Genomic DNA, 19,681 nt, shown 5'->3' with positions numbered 1-19,681 from the left:
ACGCGGCCGCGAATGGGCGGGGCTGCGCCTGGCATCGGCTGCATGGGGCAGTGGCGCAATGGCTGCATGGGACAGTGGCGCATCTGGTGCATGGAGCAGCGTTGCATCGGCTGCATGGGGCAGTGGCACAATGGCGCTTCAGTTGCATGGGGCTGTGGCGCATCTGCTGCATGGAGCAGCGTTGCATCGGCTGCATGGGGCAGTGGCACAATGGCGCATCGACTGCATAGAGCAGCGGGGCATCGGCTGCATGGGGCCGCGGGGCATCGGCTACATGAAGCAGCAGGGCATCGGCTGCATGGGGCAACAGTGCATTGGCTGCATGGGCACCCGGCTGCATGGGGCAGCAGCGCAGACATACAGAAAAAATAGGTGCAGGAGTAGGCCATTTGGCCCTTCGAGCCAGCACTGCCATTCAATATGATCTTGGCTGATCATCTAAAATCAGTACCCTGTTCCTGCTTTTTTTTTTTAACCATATTCCTTGATTCCTTGAGCCCTAAGAACTAAATCTAACTCTCTCTTGAAAACATCCAGTGAATTGGCCTCCACTGCCTATGGCAGAGAATTACACAGATTCACAACTCTCTAGGTGATTTTTTTTTTCCTCATCTCAGTCCTAAATGGCATACCCCTTATTCTTAAACTGCGACCCCTGAATTCTCTGAACATTAGAGGCATGATAGAAAATCAGGAAATTTAGGGATTGACAGGTTGCATGCAGGAGAGCTAGGGAGTCCAAAACAAGAGGTCACGGTCTTAAGACAAGATGCCAGCAATTTAGAACTGAGAGGAAGAGAAATTTCTTCATGCAGAACGTGGTGTCTCATTGGAATTCTCTACCCTAGAGGGCTATGGAGGCTCAGTAAGTTCAATCAAAATGGCCATCCATAGATTTCTGCATATTCATGTGGGATGTGTGTAGGAAAATAATGTTGAGGTCAGAGATCATCTATTTTCTTAATGAATGGTGATGTAGTTATGAAGGGCCATTAACCTATTCTTGCTCCTGTGTGTTATCATCTTGAATCATTGCTAAAACAGAACTCACAACTGGAAATTCCCTCAGACCTGCTCTTCCTGCCACCTAGCAAGAACAAAACAAGAGTAATTTGACAAAATTCCCTACCGATATATTCTTTTAAAGTTGGTTGATTTAAAACAAAAAAAATTAAATGATTGGAAAAATAAAATTTGCTGAGCTAAGCGAAGAAAAGCACGACTATTGACTATTGTCTGAACTTGGCTAGATAGAGCTCTAGAGGCTAGCGGAATCAAGGGATATGGGGAGAAGGCAGGCACGGGTTACTTGTTGTGGATGATCAGCCATGATCACAAAGACTGGTGGTGCTGGCTCGAAAAGCCAAATGGCCTCCTGCACCTATTTTCCATGGTTCTATGATGGCTTGTTTCCGTGTTGTAATACACACGGTTTCATGATATCGCTTAACAGTTTTAATCTTACTTCGGTAACTAAAAATATTAAAAGGATAAGATGAACACTAAGGGACAGAATATATCTATTGTTTTGATATGGACATTTAAACAATTTAATAAACCCAACATAATATTTGAACCAGTCATATTTTCAATGCTTGTTTAATAGCAATTAGTACAATACGGATGTGTGCTGCTAAAAGAGTATAAAATTATCATCTCGCATAATTGCCAACTGATTACATTCCTTAAGACAAAATCTAGAGGAGCATTACTGGCAAATTTAATCAAATGTTTTGTTCTAAACTTGATTGATGGAAATGAACGAAGGAAAGCAACAATAAGCAAGATAGTTAAATCTGCGGATTCTAGCAGCCAATATATTTTATAGCTGCAATGAACTTAAATGGAGAGCATTAAATGGTCATGGTGGCTTTAAAGAATTTCGGATTCTTCGGCATATTTGACAGATGACATCTGGCTCCAGTTATCTGCATGAAACCACCTTCTGCAAAGATTCCTTCTATTATCACACCAGTGGTAACTGGGACAGCAATGTTTTCCATCCCAACAGCAGTGAGCCTGAAAAGAAAACGCAAGATATAGCAATGAGGAAAAATAAAGGTTGAGTGATTAAAAGTTTATAAATATAGATACTCTGGTTAGGCATTTTTTTTAAAGTAAGTAGACTTCAATTGAGTGGACCACAATTATGATTTTGAAAAAGCTTTAAACTTTTGATAGCTTGGCAGCAGGATTGCAAAATCCTATAAAAAACATTCTTATCAGAATGGAATTTATCTCATATACCTGAGGACCATGCATTGCTTTTGTTAACAAATCTGTAGTTTTCGGCATGAATACTGACTTACATTACGAAATGGGCAGCACCCCCATTGCTTGTTATACATTTTGCAGCATGTACTTCCAGCTTTGCAAACGTGAGTATCGTCACATTTGACCACTGGGCAACCATTGCTGCTACAGTTCTGCTGAGCTTCCGATACTGTCATTGCAGGTTTCTTGGTGAGCCAGGGGATGCCGATGCTGTCCATGAGACACTTAGAACTTGTAGTGTCACACAGGGTACCACGGGGGCAGCAGTGTGCACCATCCTTACAACACTCAGCCTAGTGTTAAACAGATAAAAACAATTAATAGGATAGGTAATTTTCACATTTACCTACAGTTACCTTGCGGTGGGACCCAATACAACTATCAACCACTTACAACTATCAACCACAATACAACTATCAACCACTTACAACTATCAACCACAATACAACTATCAACTACTACCTTCAACCACTGAAGGTCACCTCACCTTCTGTCTCCTTACTCGGTTCTTTTACTTATTTATCTATTTATTCACTTCTCTATGTTCTAGAAATCCCTGTAAAGCGTCTTTGAGTGTTTGAAAAGCGCTATATAAATGTAATGCATTATTATTATTAGTACATCGTATTAGTTTAGAGTTTAGATACAGCGCGGAAACAGGCCCTTCAGCCCATTGAGTCTGCACCGACCAGCGATCACGGCACACTAACACTATCCTACACACATTGGGGACAATTTACAATTTTACCAAACCATTTAACCTACAAACCTGTTTGTCTTCAGAGTGTGGGAGGAACACCCAGAGAAAACCCACGCAGGTCATGGGGAGAACGTGCAAACTCTGAGGTACATCTGTGTCCAACTGAGATGTACCACAGAGAGTGTACATCTCTGAACGCAAGATTAAGTGAATAAGATGCACGTTTACAATTTCCTCACAGCCACATCACTACAGCATCATACTATTTATCTTCAAACTTTCAATGGAGAGAATTTTTTAAAACAATTTTGTGCAAACAATTCCAGTCTGAGTTACACACCTTTGGAAATACAATATAATTTCTTCATCTTTGCTGCATCAAAATCATAGATTGGGAAGAGTACCTATCACCTGCCTCCCATTGCTGGCTGCAGGAAAACTTGCGTCAGAACTCAATTCATAAATTTTGCACCCAGCTTGGCTTTCCTTTCTGTCCTTTCCTGCCATGATCTGAAAGAAATATTCTTCTTCCTAGTTCTTTCTCCCAGCTTGATTATGTTGCTAACATTTTGCCTCCTTTTCAAGCCTTCTATGTGATTTAAAAGTTGCATAAGAGAATGTGGATGACTCCTCAATCAAGGAGATGAGAAGAAGTTTGTGGGGAGAATTTAGGAATGGAAACTAGGATTGGTTGGGTGTATGAGAAATGTGGTGCGAGATGATTGGTGTGTAAGGGAAATTTTACTTCCCATCAAATAAAAGAATTTCTATTCTTAGAAGACAAATGAATTTGAAGGTGAATGAAGTAGATGGGGAGTTAGGAATAAGCAGAATAATATTGAAATAAATGAGGAAATGTGGGGAAAATGAGGAATGGTGAGAGAAAAGAACATAACATGCAAAACAGAAGCAAAATGGAGACTGTGAGCAAAATAAAAAGATAAACCAATAATGTTACCAATTGGACAAAGATGCTCATAAATCTTGAAGTAAAATAGATTTTGGAGAGTTGTTTGCTATATAAAGCCATTATTTAGACTTTACCTTGAAGATACAGCATGGAAAGAGGACCTTTGGCCCACCAAGTGCAGCCAACCAGAGATCACCACGCACACTAGCACGTTTGTACATTCCAGGGACAACTTATAATTTTTACCGAAGCCAATTAACCTATAAACCTGCAGATGCTGGTTTAAATCAAAGTTAGACATAAAATGCTGGAATAACTCAGCGGGTCAGGCAGCATCTCTGGAAAGAAGGAAAGGGTGACGATTCGGGTCAAGACCCTTCTTCAGACTATAAACCTCTAAACCTGTACATCTTTGTAGTATGGGAGGAAATCAGAGCACACGGAGAAATCCAAAACAGTTACAGGGAAAAAGTACAAACAGCACCCAAGGTCAGAATCGAACCTGGGTCTCTGGCACTGTAAGGCAACACCTCCACCAGCTGCATCACTGCCACCCTAAATTTGCACCATATTGGCAGTCAGTTGTGAGGTTAAATAGATTGCAAGAGACGTCCACTTGGCAGCCTGAAGACATACCAGTGGCCTGGATGAATATCTACACCATGTAGAAATGCACCCTCATTGGTACTGACAAAAGCAATTGTTTTACACTTTCTTCTATCAGAAATCTGCTGCTATGATAATGGTCCAGGATTTTAAAAAAAAGATAACTTAATAGAATAAGAATAAATGTCAATTTAGGTTGTTTATATTTGTATAATATAAAGTAAAAAGAAAAGCATAATTCATATTTTAGTTATTACATACCTCAGGATGTGGACAACATCCCCAATTTCCATCCTGTAATCTGCAGCATTTTTGCCCAGCTGGACAGAAATGTTCATTATCACAGTAAATTATTGATGCGTCATTGCTGATGATGTTGCTCTGAATTTCTGTCCCCTGCAGCGATTTGCCTTTCATGGGCTTGCTGGGATATGTGAGTGGCGCAGATGACGGAGTGATATCACCCAAGTTATTTGCAGGGCAACACCGTGTACCGTGGTAGCAGCAGACAGTCTAAATATCAATTCAAGAAAAGATAATTATTAAAATTTGGTCAGGTGGATCAAGAACGAGCAATCAGCATGTAAGCAATCTAAGCCAAATATCTATCCTTTGTGATATCACCACACAATATTGACGGAAACAAATGACTGTGATGTTTGGAAATGTTTAGTTAAACCAGAAAACACTAATTCAATCCTGGTCAGGTTCCTGGTCAGGAGTCAATGCACACAAACAATTTACTTCTGGTATAACTCTTGGCAACAGCAGATACAACTCCATCCGGTGCCACAGCAAGGTAATGGCAAACAATCATAAAGTGCAAATTTCTAAAGTAAAACTGGCATAGAGTTTGCTAATGGATGCCAGCTGTTACTTTCAGTACCACCAGTATTTACCATTTAATTGCCAATATACAGAACAATACTGCAAAGGCCCATGATGTCTGTGCCAACCATGATGCAAGTTAAACTAACCGCGTTTCCCTCCACATAATCTATACCCTTCCATTCCCTGAAAATTCATGTCCCTGTCTAAATGTCTCTTAAATACATCTATCATATCTGCTTCCACCATCACTCCTGGCAGTGTGTTTCAGGCACCTAATGTTCTTAACAAAAAATAAACTTGTCGTGCACATCTACTTTAAACTTTCCCCTTCTCACTTTAAATCTACGCCCTCTAGTATTTGAATTTCCACCCGAGAAAATACTTTGACCATCTACCCCATCTATCACCATCATTATTTTATAAACCTATTATGTCTCCCCTCAGCTTCCAAAGCTCCAAAGCAAACAATTTAGGTTTGCCCAACATTTCCTTATGCTAATACCCTCTAATACAGGCAACATTCTAGTAAGCCTCTTCTGCACCCTCTCCAAACTCTACACATACATCCTGTAATCCAGGGACCAGAACTCCACACAATATTCCAAACATGGCCTAACCAAAGTTATTTTACATTTGCAACATGGCTTCCTAACTTTTACACTTAATGCCTGACTAATGAAGGTAAGCGTGCTATAAGCTTTCTTTACCACCCTAACTATTCATATTCCAATTTTCAAAAAGCCATGGACTTGTCCTCCAAGATCCCTCTGTTCATTAATGCTTCAAACTGTCCTGTTGTTTACAGTATACTTTCTTCTTACAGCTGATCTCCCATAGTGCATCTGTCATTTCTCTGCCCATTTCTTCAACTGATGTATATTCTGCTGTACCCTTTGACAATGTTCTTCACTTTCCAAAACTCCACCAACTTGTGTGTCATCTACAAACTTATGAATCATGCCTTTTACATTTTCATCCAAGTTCCACCACTCCCATCTGTCTTCACTGGCCAAGCTAATTTTGAATCCAACCTATCAAGTCCCCTTAGATCCTATGCATCATAATATTCTGGTTCAGCCTACCATGATGGATCTAGCAAATGCCTTATTAACGTTCATCAAACATCTTCATCCCCTCCTTCAAAAAAAAACTCAGTCAAATTTGTAAGACGACCTGCCCTGCACAAACCTATGCCAACTGCCCCTAATAAGTCCATGTTTTTCCAAATGCAAGTAAATCCTATACATACGAATCTTTTAGACTTTAGACAGCATGGAAACAGGCTCTTTGGTCCACAGAGTCCATGCCGACCAGCTATCATCCTCGTACATTAACACAATCCTATGTTGTAGTTCGTGACCTATTAACAGAATAGTCAGACAACCGAATTCGTTTAACCTCTTTATTCTACTCACCCAGGTGGGAGAGAGCCAAGGCACCGGAGCGTTCAGAAACACTCAGGCAGCTAGTGTAGCCTCTCTCCCCGAAAGCTTACATTGACACCTTTTATACCCTAAATACATGTGCCAGTATTTTTCCATCACTGCCTTATATGGCAAGTGTACAATGCCCTATAAATCTTTATGTGTCCTTCGGGACCTCCGTGTCCATCGTGTGCATCGTGTACATCGTGTCCTCTTCTTTCTTGGGAACAAAGGGCAGTCCATATGGCTAGATGTTCTTCTTAACACTTCAAAGCTTTGAATGCTGGTTGCTGATATCAGAGGATATGATCAGCCATAAACCGCGCTTCCATGCTGACAAACAGGATGCCCCAGGATGTCCCAGCAATATAATCGAGCTGGAGCTTTTACACTCCTGCAATAAAACCCACATAGCTGCATTCCTAATCTTAGCCCTTCCACCTACACACTAGAGACAATTTACAATTTACAATTTTTACCAAAGCCAATTATCCGACAAACCTGTACATCATTGGAGCATGGGAAGAAACCAGAGCACCCAGAGGAAAACCCACGTGGTCACAGGGCGATCGTGCAAACTCCTTACAGTAAGTAGCCATAGTCTGGATCGAACTCAGGTCTCTGGCACTGTAAGGCAGCAACTCTACCACTGCGCCACTGTGCCACCCTACCACATTTGCTTCCTTACCACTGATGTAAAACTCACGATCTTATAGTTTGCTGGATTATTACTTTTGTCCTTCTTAAACAATGGAACTAAATTGGGTACTCTCCAGTCTTCCTGGACCTTGCTCTGGTCAGAGAGGATACAATGTTATTCATCAACGCTCCAGCAATCTTCTCTATGGCTTCTCTCAATAACTTAGGATAGATCCCATCAGGTCCGGGGGACATCCACCTTAATGTTCTTCCATAGGCCCAACCTCCTCCTTGATCTCAACATGCTCTATTATTAATGTACCCATACTCATACAGATCTCACTGTCCTCCATGTACTTCTCCCACGTGAGTCCAATGCAAAGTCCTTGTACTTGTTTAGTACCTGCCCACTTCCTCTGGAACCAGGCATAAATTCCCTCCTTTGTCTTTGAGTTGTCTGACCCTCTCACTAGCTGCTCTGATATTTTAATGGTTTTTGAATCTTTCACAACATTGAGGTGGCCTGGACAATGACGTTAGCAGCACTTATGCTGCATCCCAAAGGAAGATCATTCTGGAGCAGTTGTTGCAGTGAGCATTAAGCTACCGAAACCAGCAGCTTCATCACTGACTAACTCCCTAAAGTCTCTCTCATATGTTTTCTATTTTCTCAAGATAGGATTTACATTACATCTTTACATTACATCTTTACAAGTAGTATAAGAAAATAACTGCAGATGCTGGTACAAATCAATTTATTCACAAAATGCTGGAGTAACTCAGCAGGTCAGGCAGCATCTCAGGAGAGAAGGAATGGGTGACGTTTCGGGTCGAGACCCTTCTTCAATCTGAGTTACTCCAGCATTTTGTGAATACATCTTTACAAGGTTCTATTTAGGCTTTGGACAGCACAGAGGCACTGCCTCATAGCACCGAAGACCCAGGTTCATTCTTGGCTTGGGTAGTCGGTCACTGAAAATTGTCCCTCGTGCAGAGGTAAATGATAAAATATGGGTGTAGTTGATGATAATATGGAGAGAATAAAAAATAAGATTAATGTAGGATGTGTCAATTGTAGCTGATGGTCAGCACTGGCCCAGTAGGCTGTAGGATCAGTTTTCATCCTATATGTCTCTGGATTCTATGGTTAAGAATGAAAGTATTAAGCGGCAAATTTGATAAACGATAGTTACTATCTATTGTCGGGTTTTTTGCAACACATTAAAAATAAGAATTTAAACAGCAGAAATTATATTTATGATACAGAGAATAACCTACCCTTATCACATTCTCTGGGCAGCAGGACCAATGTCCAGAATCTAGCCTACAGCAAATATCATTGTAGGGGCAGTAAGTTTGATAATCGCATCGAAAGGTTGAATTTCTACTGCTGCCACTACTACTCAGAGCTTTGGACTTCATCACAGGTGTCTTGCTTTCAGTTAAGATGCTGAAACCAACCTGCAAGAAGGAGAAAATAGAAAAGTGAAGCTTTTGTATGAACTGACCAAAGGAGGCATAACAATGCAATTGAATGTGAAAACAGATTAAATAGCTCATTAATTTGGCTTTTCTCAATTTTTAGTTAGATTGTTTGGTTCGGTCCGGTTTCGTGCATAAAGGAATGGAATCAACATTTTGGGTTAAGGAATATTAATCTGAACTGGAACAGAGAGAAGCCAAGCATGTTTTAATGTGGAGACGGTGAGGTGGATATTTGTGGAATTCCTTTTGATCCAACCCCTAGACATATGATTCTTTATGGAAAGAAATAGTAAACAGAAATAGAAATGGAATTAATTAAAATAAAGAGAAAAGCTGATATGTCAGACTGAAGAAAGTGAAATGGAATTAACGTTCAAACGATCTCAGATCTAAAACATTAATTATCTTTCCACAAATGTTGCCTTATCTACTGAGCATTTACAACAATTGTGGTTTTATTTTAGATTTCCAGAACTGCAGTTCATTATTGAATCTTCATTTGGAGGATATGTAGATTTTGTGATGATTTGCAAGATTCTTTAGAAATTAACATTAAATTCCCAGAACCTGTTTACTGTTCTTTAGGAATATCAGTAAAGGAATATTAAGTTGATAAGGTACAAGAAAAGTAATAGAGATTCACCTAACATCAAAAATCTAAATTCCTACAAAATGTTTTGTTAATGTCTGAAGACCAAAACCGGATGTACTACCCCAAATGAGGTCTCATCGTGTTCCTACACAATCCCAATGAGATTTCTTCGCTTTTAAGTAATGATCCAGATTTATAGGACTTTGGTTAGGCTGCATTTGGAGTATTGTGTACAGTTTTGGTCATCCCATTACAGGAAGGATGTGGAGGTCTTGGAAAGGGTGCATAGAACGTTTACCAGAATGGTGCCTGGATTAGTGGGTATCAGTTGCAGGGAGAGATTGATCAGACTTGGAATGTTTTTCATGGAACACTGGAGGTTGAGGGGAGATCTGACAGAGGTATATAAAATTATGAAAGGTATAGATAAGGTAGACAGTTCAAATATTTTTCCAATAACAGAAAAATCAAATACTAGAGGCGATAGCTTTAAGGTGAGAGGGGCAAAGTTTAACAGAGATGTGCAGGGTAATTTTTTTTTTTTTACACAGAGTGCCTGGAATGTGCTGCCAGGGGTGATGGTCGAAGCAGACGTGTTAATGGCATTTAAAAGACTTTTGGGTGTGCATCTGGATATGGAGGGATGTAGGTTACGTGTAGGCAGATTAGAGATTGTCTTGGCATCAAATTTGGCACAGAGATTATGGACCAAAGGGCCTGTTCTTGTGCTGTATTAAACTACAACATCGTTGAAATAAAGGCCCATATACCAATTGCCATTCTACTTGGTTCTTGTACCTTCATGTTTTCTCTTATGTATCTCATGAACCTAAGCATAAAGATGTCTATGGATCAACATTATTTTTTCATCATGATGAATGTTTGTGATGGATTTCCATTACTGAAGGAATTGGCCAGGCACTCACCTTGAACATAGCAAGATAAGAAAAAGTACAAACAGATTCATTGTATCTACTCTGGCTTTTAACAGGGTCATAGCGAGTCTATTATGTTCATGTCACTTTCCTGGACTCATTACATGTTCCCATTATGAAAAACTATCAGTTTCAATTTTGAATGTACCTTGAATTAATTGATTGAAAAATACAGCATGTAAACAGGCCCTACGGCCCGCCAAGTCCACGTCAACCATCGATCACCCATTCACATTAGTTCTACGTTATCCCACTTTCGCATCCACTCCTTAGACATTGCGGGTGATTGACAAAGGCCAATTAACCTCGAAACCCACACATCTTTGGGATGTGAGAGGAACACCCAAAAGAAATCCTAGTGGTCACAGGGAGAACATGCAAACTCTACACAGACAGCACCTGAGGTCATGAATGAACCCGTGTTTCTGGCGCTGTGAGGCTGCAACTCTACCAGCTGCGCCATTGTGCCATCCTGTACTTATGATGAATGGTCCACAAAGTGTGCTAAAGATTCATGGACTGCTGAGGGAAGAGATCTCTTCTCCTTTCTGCCCTGAGTGGTTGATCACATACTGAGCCTGTGACCCAAGTTCTAGACATTCTAACCAGGTAAACATTATGCCTGCATATCCTTTAAGAAGAAAGATTGTGATGTTTCAACAACAAAGGCTCTCTACACGCTTCTTCCTCATAGGTTCCAATGATTTAATAAGCAGTTGATTTGGAACCAGAGTAAATAACACAACCTAGTTCAATCAAAGGTAATTGTAATCTTGGCATGGATGGCACAATGGTGCAGATGCAGAGTGGCTGCCTCAAACCATCAGAGATCTGGATTCAACCTTGATTATGGGTGCTGCCTTTACGGAGCTCATATGTTTTCCCTGTGATAACATGGACTTATCCCCACTACACACTAGGTGGAAATGTGTGGTGTTGGGCTCGGTGGGCCAAAGAGACTGTTCCCATGCTGTTTCACTAAACTAAACTAAACTAAACCAAACTAAACTAAAGGTTCAGTGGAACTCTGCACATCAGCACTATACCACACTGCATAGAATTTGATTTGTGGAGTGTGATCAGCAATTTGAACTTCCTAAAATGTCACATGCCTGTCATTCTTCATGTTTTGAGGAAGTGATATTGGTGAAGTCACAATCTGTAAGCAGGAGTAACTGATGCCCAAATCCTACAACATTAATCTATCAATTTCTTTTCAATACCTCTTCCATGGGGCAGCAGCCATAACGACCAGCTCGAAGTTTACAACATGTTGATTCATCCGGGCATGCAGTTCCATCTGGACATCTCAGAGCAGCAGAAGCCAAGCTTGGCAGCAGCAAAATGATGGTCAGTAGCTGCATCTGAATGAAACACACACGTTTTAACATTGAGTCTGAAGAAAGGTCCCGACCTGAAACGTCACCCATCCTTTTTCTCCAGAGATGCTGCCTGACCCGCTGAGTGATTCCAGCACTTTGTATCTATCTTTGGTGTATGCCAGCATCTATAGTTCCTTCCTACACATTTATATTGATCACGGCCTTCAAATATTTCAATCATAAAGTGAATAGAAATTAATCATTAAGGAAGAAAAGATTACAATTAAAGAAAACACATTTACATTATGCCTTACTACTCGATGTCAAAACAATTCAAGCAACTTGTTGTTTTATCTGGCATGCAGTCATTATGTTCTTAGCACACAGGCTAAATGTGCTGGGTGTTTCAGAGGTCAAGCTACCCCTACATTTCCAAGGATCCTTAAACCCTTCTCCCTCTAGAAATGTATCCATTTGTTTTCATCACATTTCCAAAGCTCAAATGTCTCATTTAAGAGACATGAAACCCCACTGAGCTCATCCCCTAATTCCCAAAGGTCTACAATCAGCGATTTGTGGTACAGCAATGGGCCTTAGTGCTGACCTTATAGAAAATTGCCCACAGGATCTATCATGTAGGGGATTTCTAGCTTCCAGCAACATGATGCTCATTGAACATCCCATTATATTGAGAAAGTCACCAAGTCAAAGCAAACAAATAAGCTGTATTAGGCTACAGAAGTTAGCTCATGTGTGTCAGAAACAATGGTTCAATGGTAATTTAATGTTGCATGTACCTAAGTACAGTGAAATTCCTTTTTTGCATACAATTCAATAAAAATCGTACTATACATAAGCACAATCATGCTCAAGTATGAGAGCATAAAAATAAAGTTTCCACTGAGGCAGTGCACAAGAGTTGCCACGTTTCTGACACCATCTTGTGCACAAGTTCAAATTTTTAAATCATTCAGAGCTGACACTCTATGAACCACTGCTGCTCCCCGTTTGAGAAACGTTAACAATTCCTGTTACCTATTGCTGAGTAGATTTTCATTTTGCCATGACAACTTCCCCTTTGTGCACAGTATCCAGGGCCATGCACTGAGCAGTCTGAGCTTGCATGAAAATAATGAGTGTGTATGGCATAGGACTGACCAAGCACTGGGGTACTCAATATTACTCATTTCTGCTTGAAGCTAAGATCTTGGTCATCAAACATTGAATAGTGGTTTGTAAATGAGGGCTCCAGACTGGAAATAATTACACCGCATTCTTCCCAAAGCCCATTGAAAGTTTTGATCCTGAATTGCCTACATTTGCTGATCTTGCTCAAATGAATTTTATCTCAACTTTATCCGGTTCCCTAGAGAAGAACATATGTACAACTTAGTCTTCTGAGGAATTTGCACTCAAGCACTTTTTTAACCCATATCTGACAGCAGGTCTTTTGTGACTGTCTACTCATCACGCACAGATCCAGCCTCCAAACTAATCTGTTGCCAAAGCAAGGACGACCCAGGACGTCTGCAATCTAGGGGGACAGATCTCAGGCATTCAAGACTGGCACACAGGGTCATATAAGAAATACAGGTACCACTTTGATAAGGCTGTCACAAAAATAGAGGGACATTTTTGGTCTGCACTAGAGGACCAGGCGGACATTCAATAGGTATGGCAGAGCTTACACGCCATTACTTGTTGGATGAATAATGGCTAAAGGCGGCACGGTAGCGCAGCGGTAGAGTTGCTGCTTTACAGCGAATGCAGCGCCGGAGACTCAGGTTCGATCCTGACTACGGGTGCTGTACTGTAAGGAGTTTGTACGTTCTCCCCGTGACCTGCGTGGGTTTTCTCCGAGATCTTCGGTTTCCTCCCACACTCCAAAGACGTACAGGTATGTAGGTTAATTGGCTGGGTAAATGTAAAAATTGTCCCTAGTGGGTGTAGGATAGTGTTAATGTACGGGGATCGCTGGGCGGCACGGACTTGGAGGGCCGAAAAGGCCTGTTTCCGGCTGTATATATATGATATGATATGATATGGGTCAGATTTCAGCAGGGAGATTGATAATCTGGTTGAATGGTGTTATCCGGCTCTTCATGTTAACAAGACCAAGGAGCTGATTGTTGGCTTCAGGAAGGGAAAATCAAGGATCTATGAACCTGTCTTCACCAACAGGACACCAATGGAGAGAGTCAACAGCTTCATGTTTCTGCACGTGCATATCTTTGAATGTCCTGAGCGCAGCATATTGATGCAATCAACACCTTGTGCCGCTCCCTTGCTTTCCTGATCGGTTACATCCTTTTTCCATTCCCACTTCCTTTTTTACAAATGTAAAGTAATTTCCCTAAGTCACCACAATGGCTTTTTCAAACTTTCAGCTGCGCATGAGAAAGTCTCGTGTTCTACAGCTCAGAGCACCATAACACAGTTAATGCATTACTTTTGCTCCTTTTTTTCCCCAAGTCTTATTTGAAACAGCAAGAAACTACCAAAAGTCTACATTTTCTACTCTCAAAACCCACAGTACACTATTTTAACCCAATGCTGCTCCGATACATTTTGTGTTTTGATTGTTAATATTTATTCTTGCCATAAATTTAAGTGCCCTTTTGTGTTGGAGGGGAGCATGGCGGCATTACAGTATGTTTCTTTCCAAATGCAACACACAATATTTTATGGTTCAGCTGCGACAAGGGGCTGGATGGAAGTAAGAGATTTGTGCACTCCAGTTCATGTGTCATTAAGCATTCTGAGTCTACTGTAAAACTGTGCACCCACCAAACCTCTGGCATGAAGAGCTATACTCTGAGTACAACTGGAATAATTTCTGTGTTGTAAAGCTGCTGGAGATAAAAACAATAAATACGTTTGAAGCAATAGACAATAGACAATTGACAATAGGTGCCAGCACCGCCATTCAATGTGATCATGGCTGATTATTCTCAATCAGTACCCCGTTCCTGCCTTCTCCCCATACCCCCTGACTCCGCTATCCTTAAGAGCTCTATCTAGCTCTCTCTTGAATGCATTCAGAGAATTGGCCTCCACTGCCTTCTGAGGCAGAGAATTCCACAGATTCACACCTCTCTGACTGAAAAAGTTTTTCCTCATCTCAGTTCTAAATGGCCTACCCCTTATTCTTAAACTGTGGCCCCTTGTTCTGGACTCCCCCAACATTGGGAACATGTTTCCTGCCTCTAACGTGTCCAACCCCTTAATAATCTTATACGTTTCGATAAGATCCCCTCTCATCCTTCTAAATTCCAGTGTATACAAGCCTAGTTGCTCCAGTCTTTCAACATATGACTGTCCCGCCATTCCGGGAATTAACCTATACAAGTGTAAGTTGCATGCTTATCGGTGGGCTGAGGAGGGGGGAATCTTCAACCTGCAGGCAACTCCTCCGCACCCCCCCCCACTCCCCCTCCTCCCCTCCCTGCTCACCCCTCCCCCTCCCCTCCCTCCCCCACCCCTCCCCCTCCCCATCCCCAGCTGGCTGTTCCATACATTTCCACGGCAGATGTCAGATCTGCTTTGACAAAGGCAAACTCTCGGAGAGCGGCTGGCCCGGGATGGAGCCTCTGGATGGGTTCTGAAATCGCGCACTAATCAACGAGCCACAGTCTTCGCCAACATCTTCAACCTCTCACTTCAACAGTACACTGTCCCCATCTGCTTCAAGGAAACCTCCATCATTCCAGCCCCCCCCCAAAAAAAGTGACCTGCCTCAATGACTATCACCATGGCTCTAACATAGACCTTAATAAAATACTTTGAAAGACTGGTAATGGTCCACATCTGTGCTAGTCTTCAGGACAAGCTGGACCCCTGCAATTTACAAACAGAGAGGACACCATCTCCCTTACACTAGTTTCAGCTCTGGGTCACCATTACACTTAGAAGATCTACACAGCCTTCAACAGCCTTTGAGAAGGATGAAGGGGTCCTCGTTGAAACACAGAATAGTGGAAGGCCTGGATAGAGTGGCTGTGGAGAGGATGTTTCCACTAGTCTAGGACCAGTGACCATAGCCTCAGAATAAAAGGACACACCTTTCGAAAGGAGATGAGGAGGAATTTCTTTCGTCAGAGGCTGGGAAATCTGTGGATATATTTAAGGCCAAGATTGATAGATTATTGATTAGTACGGGTGTCAAGGGTTATGTGGAAATAGGACAATGGGGTTTTAGAGGGAAAGATAGATCAGGCATGATTGAATGGCGGAATAGACGATGGGCCGAATGGCCTAATTCTGCTCCCATAACTCATGAACATGAATTTATGAACAACCATAAACTGAATGAGCTCATCCTTAAACTCCTGGACCTTGGCCTTGGGGCCTCCATCGGCAACTGGCTTCTGTACTTCCTGACTAGCAAACCTCAGTTGGTTAGAATTGGTTATAACACTTCTTGCACCCTGACCCACAACACTGGGGCTCCTCAGAGTTGTGTGCTCAGCTCCTTGCTCTACATCCTCTACACCTGTGAATGAATGGCCAAGTACAGCACTTAGTCAATCTTTAAGTGTCTGCTTGGTCAACAACAATGATGAGATGGAGTATACGAAAGTGATTGAGAAACTTGTGTCATGGTGTCAGGACAACAACTTTATCTTTAATGTCGGCAGACAAAAGAGTTTGTTGTTGACTTAAGAAAGCGAGGGGTGAACAAACCTTATCTTCATCAATGGAGCTGCTCTAGAGATGGTTGACAGCTTCAAGTTGCTAGGCATACATATCCCAGCAACCTAACTTGTTCCCTTCACACTGATGCAGTGACCAAGAAAGCATATTTACTCTCTGAGGTATCTGTGAAGTTTGGCATATCTGTGAACTTGAACTTCTACTGATGTGCGATATAAAGTATTTTGACATAATGCATCTCAGCCTGATATGGCATCTGCGCTGCTCTTGACTGCCGGAACCTGCAGAGAATGGTGAACATAGCCCAGTCCATCACAAGATCCCTTCCATCCATCCGTTTATCTTCAGAGGAATGCTGGAAGTATAGACAAGGATGTCTGCCACCCTGGACACTTCCTTTTCTCTCTTCTACTTCTGGGAGAAGGTATAAAAGCTTGAAAGCCTGCGTATCCAGACTAATGAACAGCTTCCTCCCCACTGCCATCGACTCCTGAACCAATCATTTCTTTCACACCTCTTCTGGGTTTATTCTTAACTCTACCTCATTCAGTTATTCCGTTATTACATTTTAAAATGTTTTGCAGTACTCAATCGCACTACTACCTTGCATCTTTTTGCTGTTTGGCACTGGTCATTGTATTTATTGTTGCAATTATCATTACTGTATGTGTACTGTATACTCTGCGAGCTTCGTGTGAACAATGAATTTCAGTACACCCTGGTGTAAATGACAATAAATTAAGTTAATCTAGCAACAAAGCAATGATCAGATGATTTTTATTAGTGGTATTTATTTAACCACCAGGAGAAATCGACTGACTATTCTTCCAAATACGTTAAGGGATTCATCAGCTAGTGGAAGTTAGACAAAGGGTTAGTGAAGGAAGCAGGAGTCAGTCACCTCTTCAAGTGTGCCATATTTACTGACAGCACTGTCAGGATGGCACAGTGACACAGCAGTAGAGTTGCTGCCTTACGGTGCCAAGGACCCAGGATTGATTCTGACTATGGATGATGTCCGTACGGAGTTTGTACATTGTCCCCATGACCTGCATGGGTTTTCTCCGGGTGCTCCGGTTTCCCCCCACACTCCAAAGACATACAAGTTTGCAGGCTAATTGGCTTCTCTAAATTGACCCTAGTGTGTGTAGGATAGTGTTAGTGTGTGGGGATCGCTGGTCGGTGTGGACTCAGTGGATCAGAGGGCCTGTTTCCGTGCAGTATCTCTAAACTAAACTAAACCAAACACTGTCCTTCCTCAGCATAGAAATACCAACCAAAAGATGCTAGGGTGGGCATTGCGGCCACAACTTGCTGAACAAAAGAGAGAGAGAGTCCTTGTGAGAAAAATTATTAAATATGTTACATTTTCATCTGCTACTATTAGCAACATTAATATCAACATTAACAACAATAGCAACATTAACATTAGGCTAGTAATTGTGACTTTTTAAACTATTTTCAGTTCAGGTGAACATTTAGAATTTCTGAAACAAAATCAATCCATTTTCAAAATTTCATTCATCTGGGTTTCCATTTTTTGTTTCAGTATGTGTACACATACTAAAACAATATAATATTAAACAGTTTTCAACATGTTTTCATACATTTTTACTCACTGTGTCAACCGATCCTTTTCCAGGGCTTCTCCCTAACAGAGTGCCTTGCTTCCTTTTAAAGTGTTCTGACAGTGGATGGGGCACAAAGCATTTTGAAGAAATGAAGCAATATGCCGAGTCAAAAGAGTTCTCATTTGAGGAGGAAGTGTTCAAGAGGAAGCACAGCTAGTGTGGTTTTGAGGAAGCAGTAAGAAACTAACAGTCTCAAGAACCAAATTTATCCTCTGTGGAACCAGGAATAAGCTATGTTGATTAATTAGCACTTTAGTGGCTTTGGATTAAAAAAAACATGAGAATAGTCTTAGCACCAAGATAATGTGTGGAGGCAATGTGAGGACTCGGGACATAATTAAAAGATGAATGTTCTCATAATAACCCCCCTGTTGCTAAATCAGTGGGATATCTACACGAAGGAAATGGTGGCCATCTTGTTGGGGATTGGAGAGGTTGTCAGGAGAAGGGTCACCCAGATGCCAGCACTGGTTGGCGATGTCGTTACGTGACACCCTGCCTTCAAATGGCAGGGCCTGCTCTCCCGCCAAAGGATGCCCAGCATGGTGTAACAAAAGATCAGCAGGTTTCAAGCATTCTGATCAATAAATAAAGAAAGAACATTTTTGAGAGTACAAACAATTATATTTATTAAAAGAAAATACAGAAAAAGTAATGGTGTGCATTGGGTGCGACATATTCCTTACCACCCAAGCATCAGCCTTGATTGAGAGGATGACTGGCATGCTTAAGGGACAGATTTAACTTTTTACACTTACCTACATCCTGAAAGGATGTTTTGTCTCAAGCTTTGTACAACTGTACAATTGTACAATTGTCCCCGGATGGGTGGCTCATCAGTGCAGAAGATTATGAATTCTAACAGCAACAAATTCATGCCTACTCCCACTCATGCCCCAGCTTCCAAACTGTCGGGGTGGGGAGGTATGGGTAGACCACCCAAATAACCCTTTGCAAATGGAGGAAATTCTTGTGGATGGGCAAGGTAATACATTTTGGGTATTAATACAGGGACAGTCAGTGCCGGTTTGTTTAGATTCTGGAAAACATACACAGCATGAATAAGATATTTTACTGGCAATAAGACCAGGTCTTACTTTGTCTTTCAGATACCATGGACATCAGATCGTGGAACTTGTTGATGACTGGCAACCATACCAGATGATTGAAGCAAGAAGGGATTATTTACAATTTACACCAATACCAATTAACCCACAAGAACGTCTTAGGAATGTGAGAGGAAACAGTAGATCTTGGAGGAAACCGAAGATCTCGGAGAAAAACCACTCGGTCATAGGGAGAACATTCAAATTTCGTAAAGGCAGCACCCGTAGTTGCGATCAAACAGAGGTCTGTAGACCTGCTAGCGCTGTAAGGCGGCAACTCTACTGCTGCACCACCATGCCACATGTTCTTCATTTGAGACTTCCTAGTCTTAACCTCTTCCTTCCCATCACTCCTTCTGATTTCTGAGCCATTACCCTGTTCCCACCCCTCTGTTTTGTTCGTTTCAACCCTCACTGCAGGAATATTGCCCCCCTTACAGTTCAGATGCAATCTGTTCCTCTTTTACAGGTCACATCTGCCCTAGAGGAGATCAAAATGGTCCAAAAATCTGAATCCCAATCCCCTACACCAACTCATGAGCCACTCATTCATCTGTCCTATCTTCATATACC

The 19,681-nt window shown here is 41.6% G+C and overlaps 1 protein-coding gene across 1 annotated transcript; it reads right to left on the bottom strand.

Moving 5' to 3' along the window:
* Positions 1-1,588: 1,588 nt before the first annotated feature.
* On the bottom strand, positions 1,589-18,064 carry grna.1 (granulin a, tandem duplicate 1). Its single transcript, XM_078428610.1, has 6 exons — positions 17,991-18,064; positions 11,620-11,760; positions 8,663-8,845; positions 4,752-5,003; positions 2,310-2,567; positions 1,589-2,019 (listed from the first exon to the last, which is right to left on the bottom strand). The coding sequence occupies exons 2-6, from the start codon at positions 11,758-11,760 to the stop codon at positions 1,873-1,875; spliced, it is 981 nt and encodes a 326-aa protein (XP_078284736.1). The 5' UTR covers positions 17,991-18,064; the 3' UTR covers positions 1,589-1,872.
* Between the last annotated feature and the right edge of the window lie 1,617 nt (positions 18,065-19,681).

This window comes from Rhinoraja longicauda, chromosome 2 (assembly GCF_053455715.1).
Source record: "Rhinoraja longicauda isolate Sanriku21f chromosome 2, sRhiLon1.1, whole genome shotgun sequence".
Taxonomy (NCBI): domain Eukaryota; kingdom Metazoa; phylum Chordata; class Chondrichthyes; order Rajiformes; family Arhynchobatidae; genus Rhinoraja; species Rhinoraja longicauda.
This window is presented reverse-complemented; position numbering and strand designations above follow the sequence as displayed.

Bases quoted from the DNA above. Each gene is read 5' to 3' on its own strand.
- grna.1 (XM_078428610.1), bottom strand. From the start codon at position 11,760: ATGCAGCTACTGACCATCATTTTGCTGCTGCCAAGCTTGGCTTCTGCT. The intron at 2,568-4,751 runs GTATGTAATAAC...GTTTAACACTAG, and splicing joins GATGTTGTCCACATCCTGAG to GCTGAGTGTTGTAAGGATGG. The intron at 2,020-2,309 runs GTAAGTCAGTAT...TTTTCTTTTCAG, and splicing joins GGTGCTGCCCATTTCGTAAT to GCTCACTGCTGTTGGGATGG.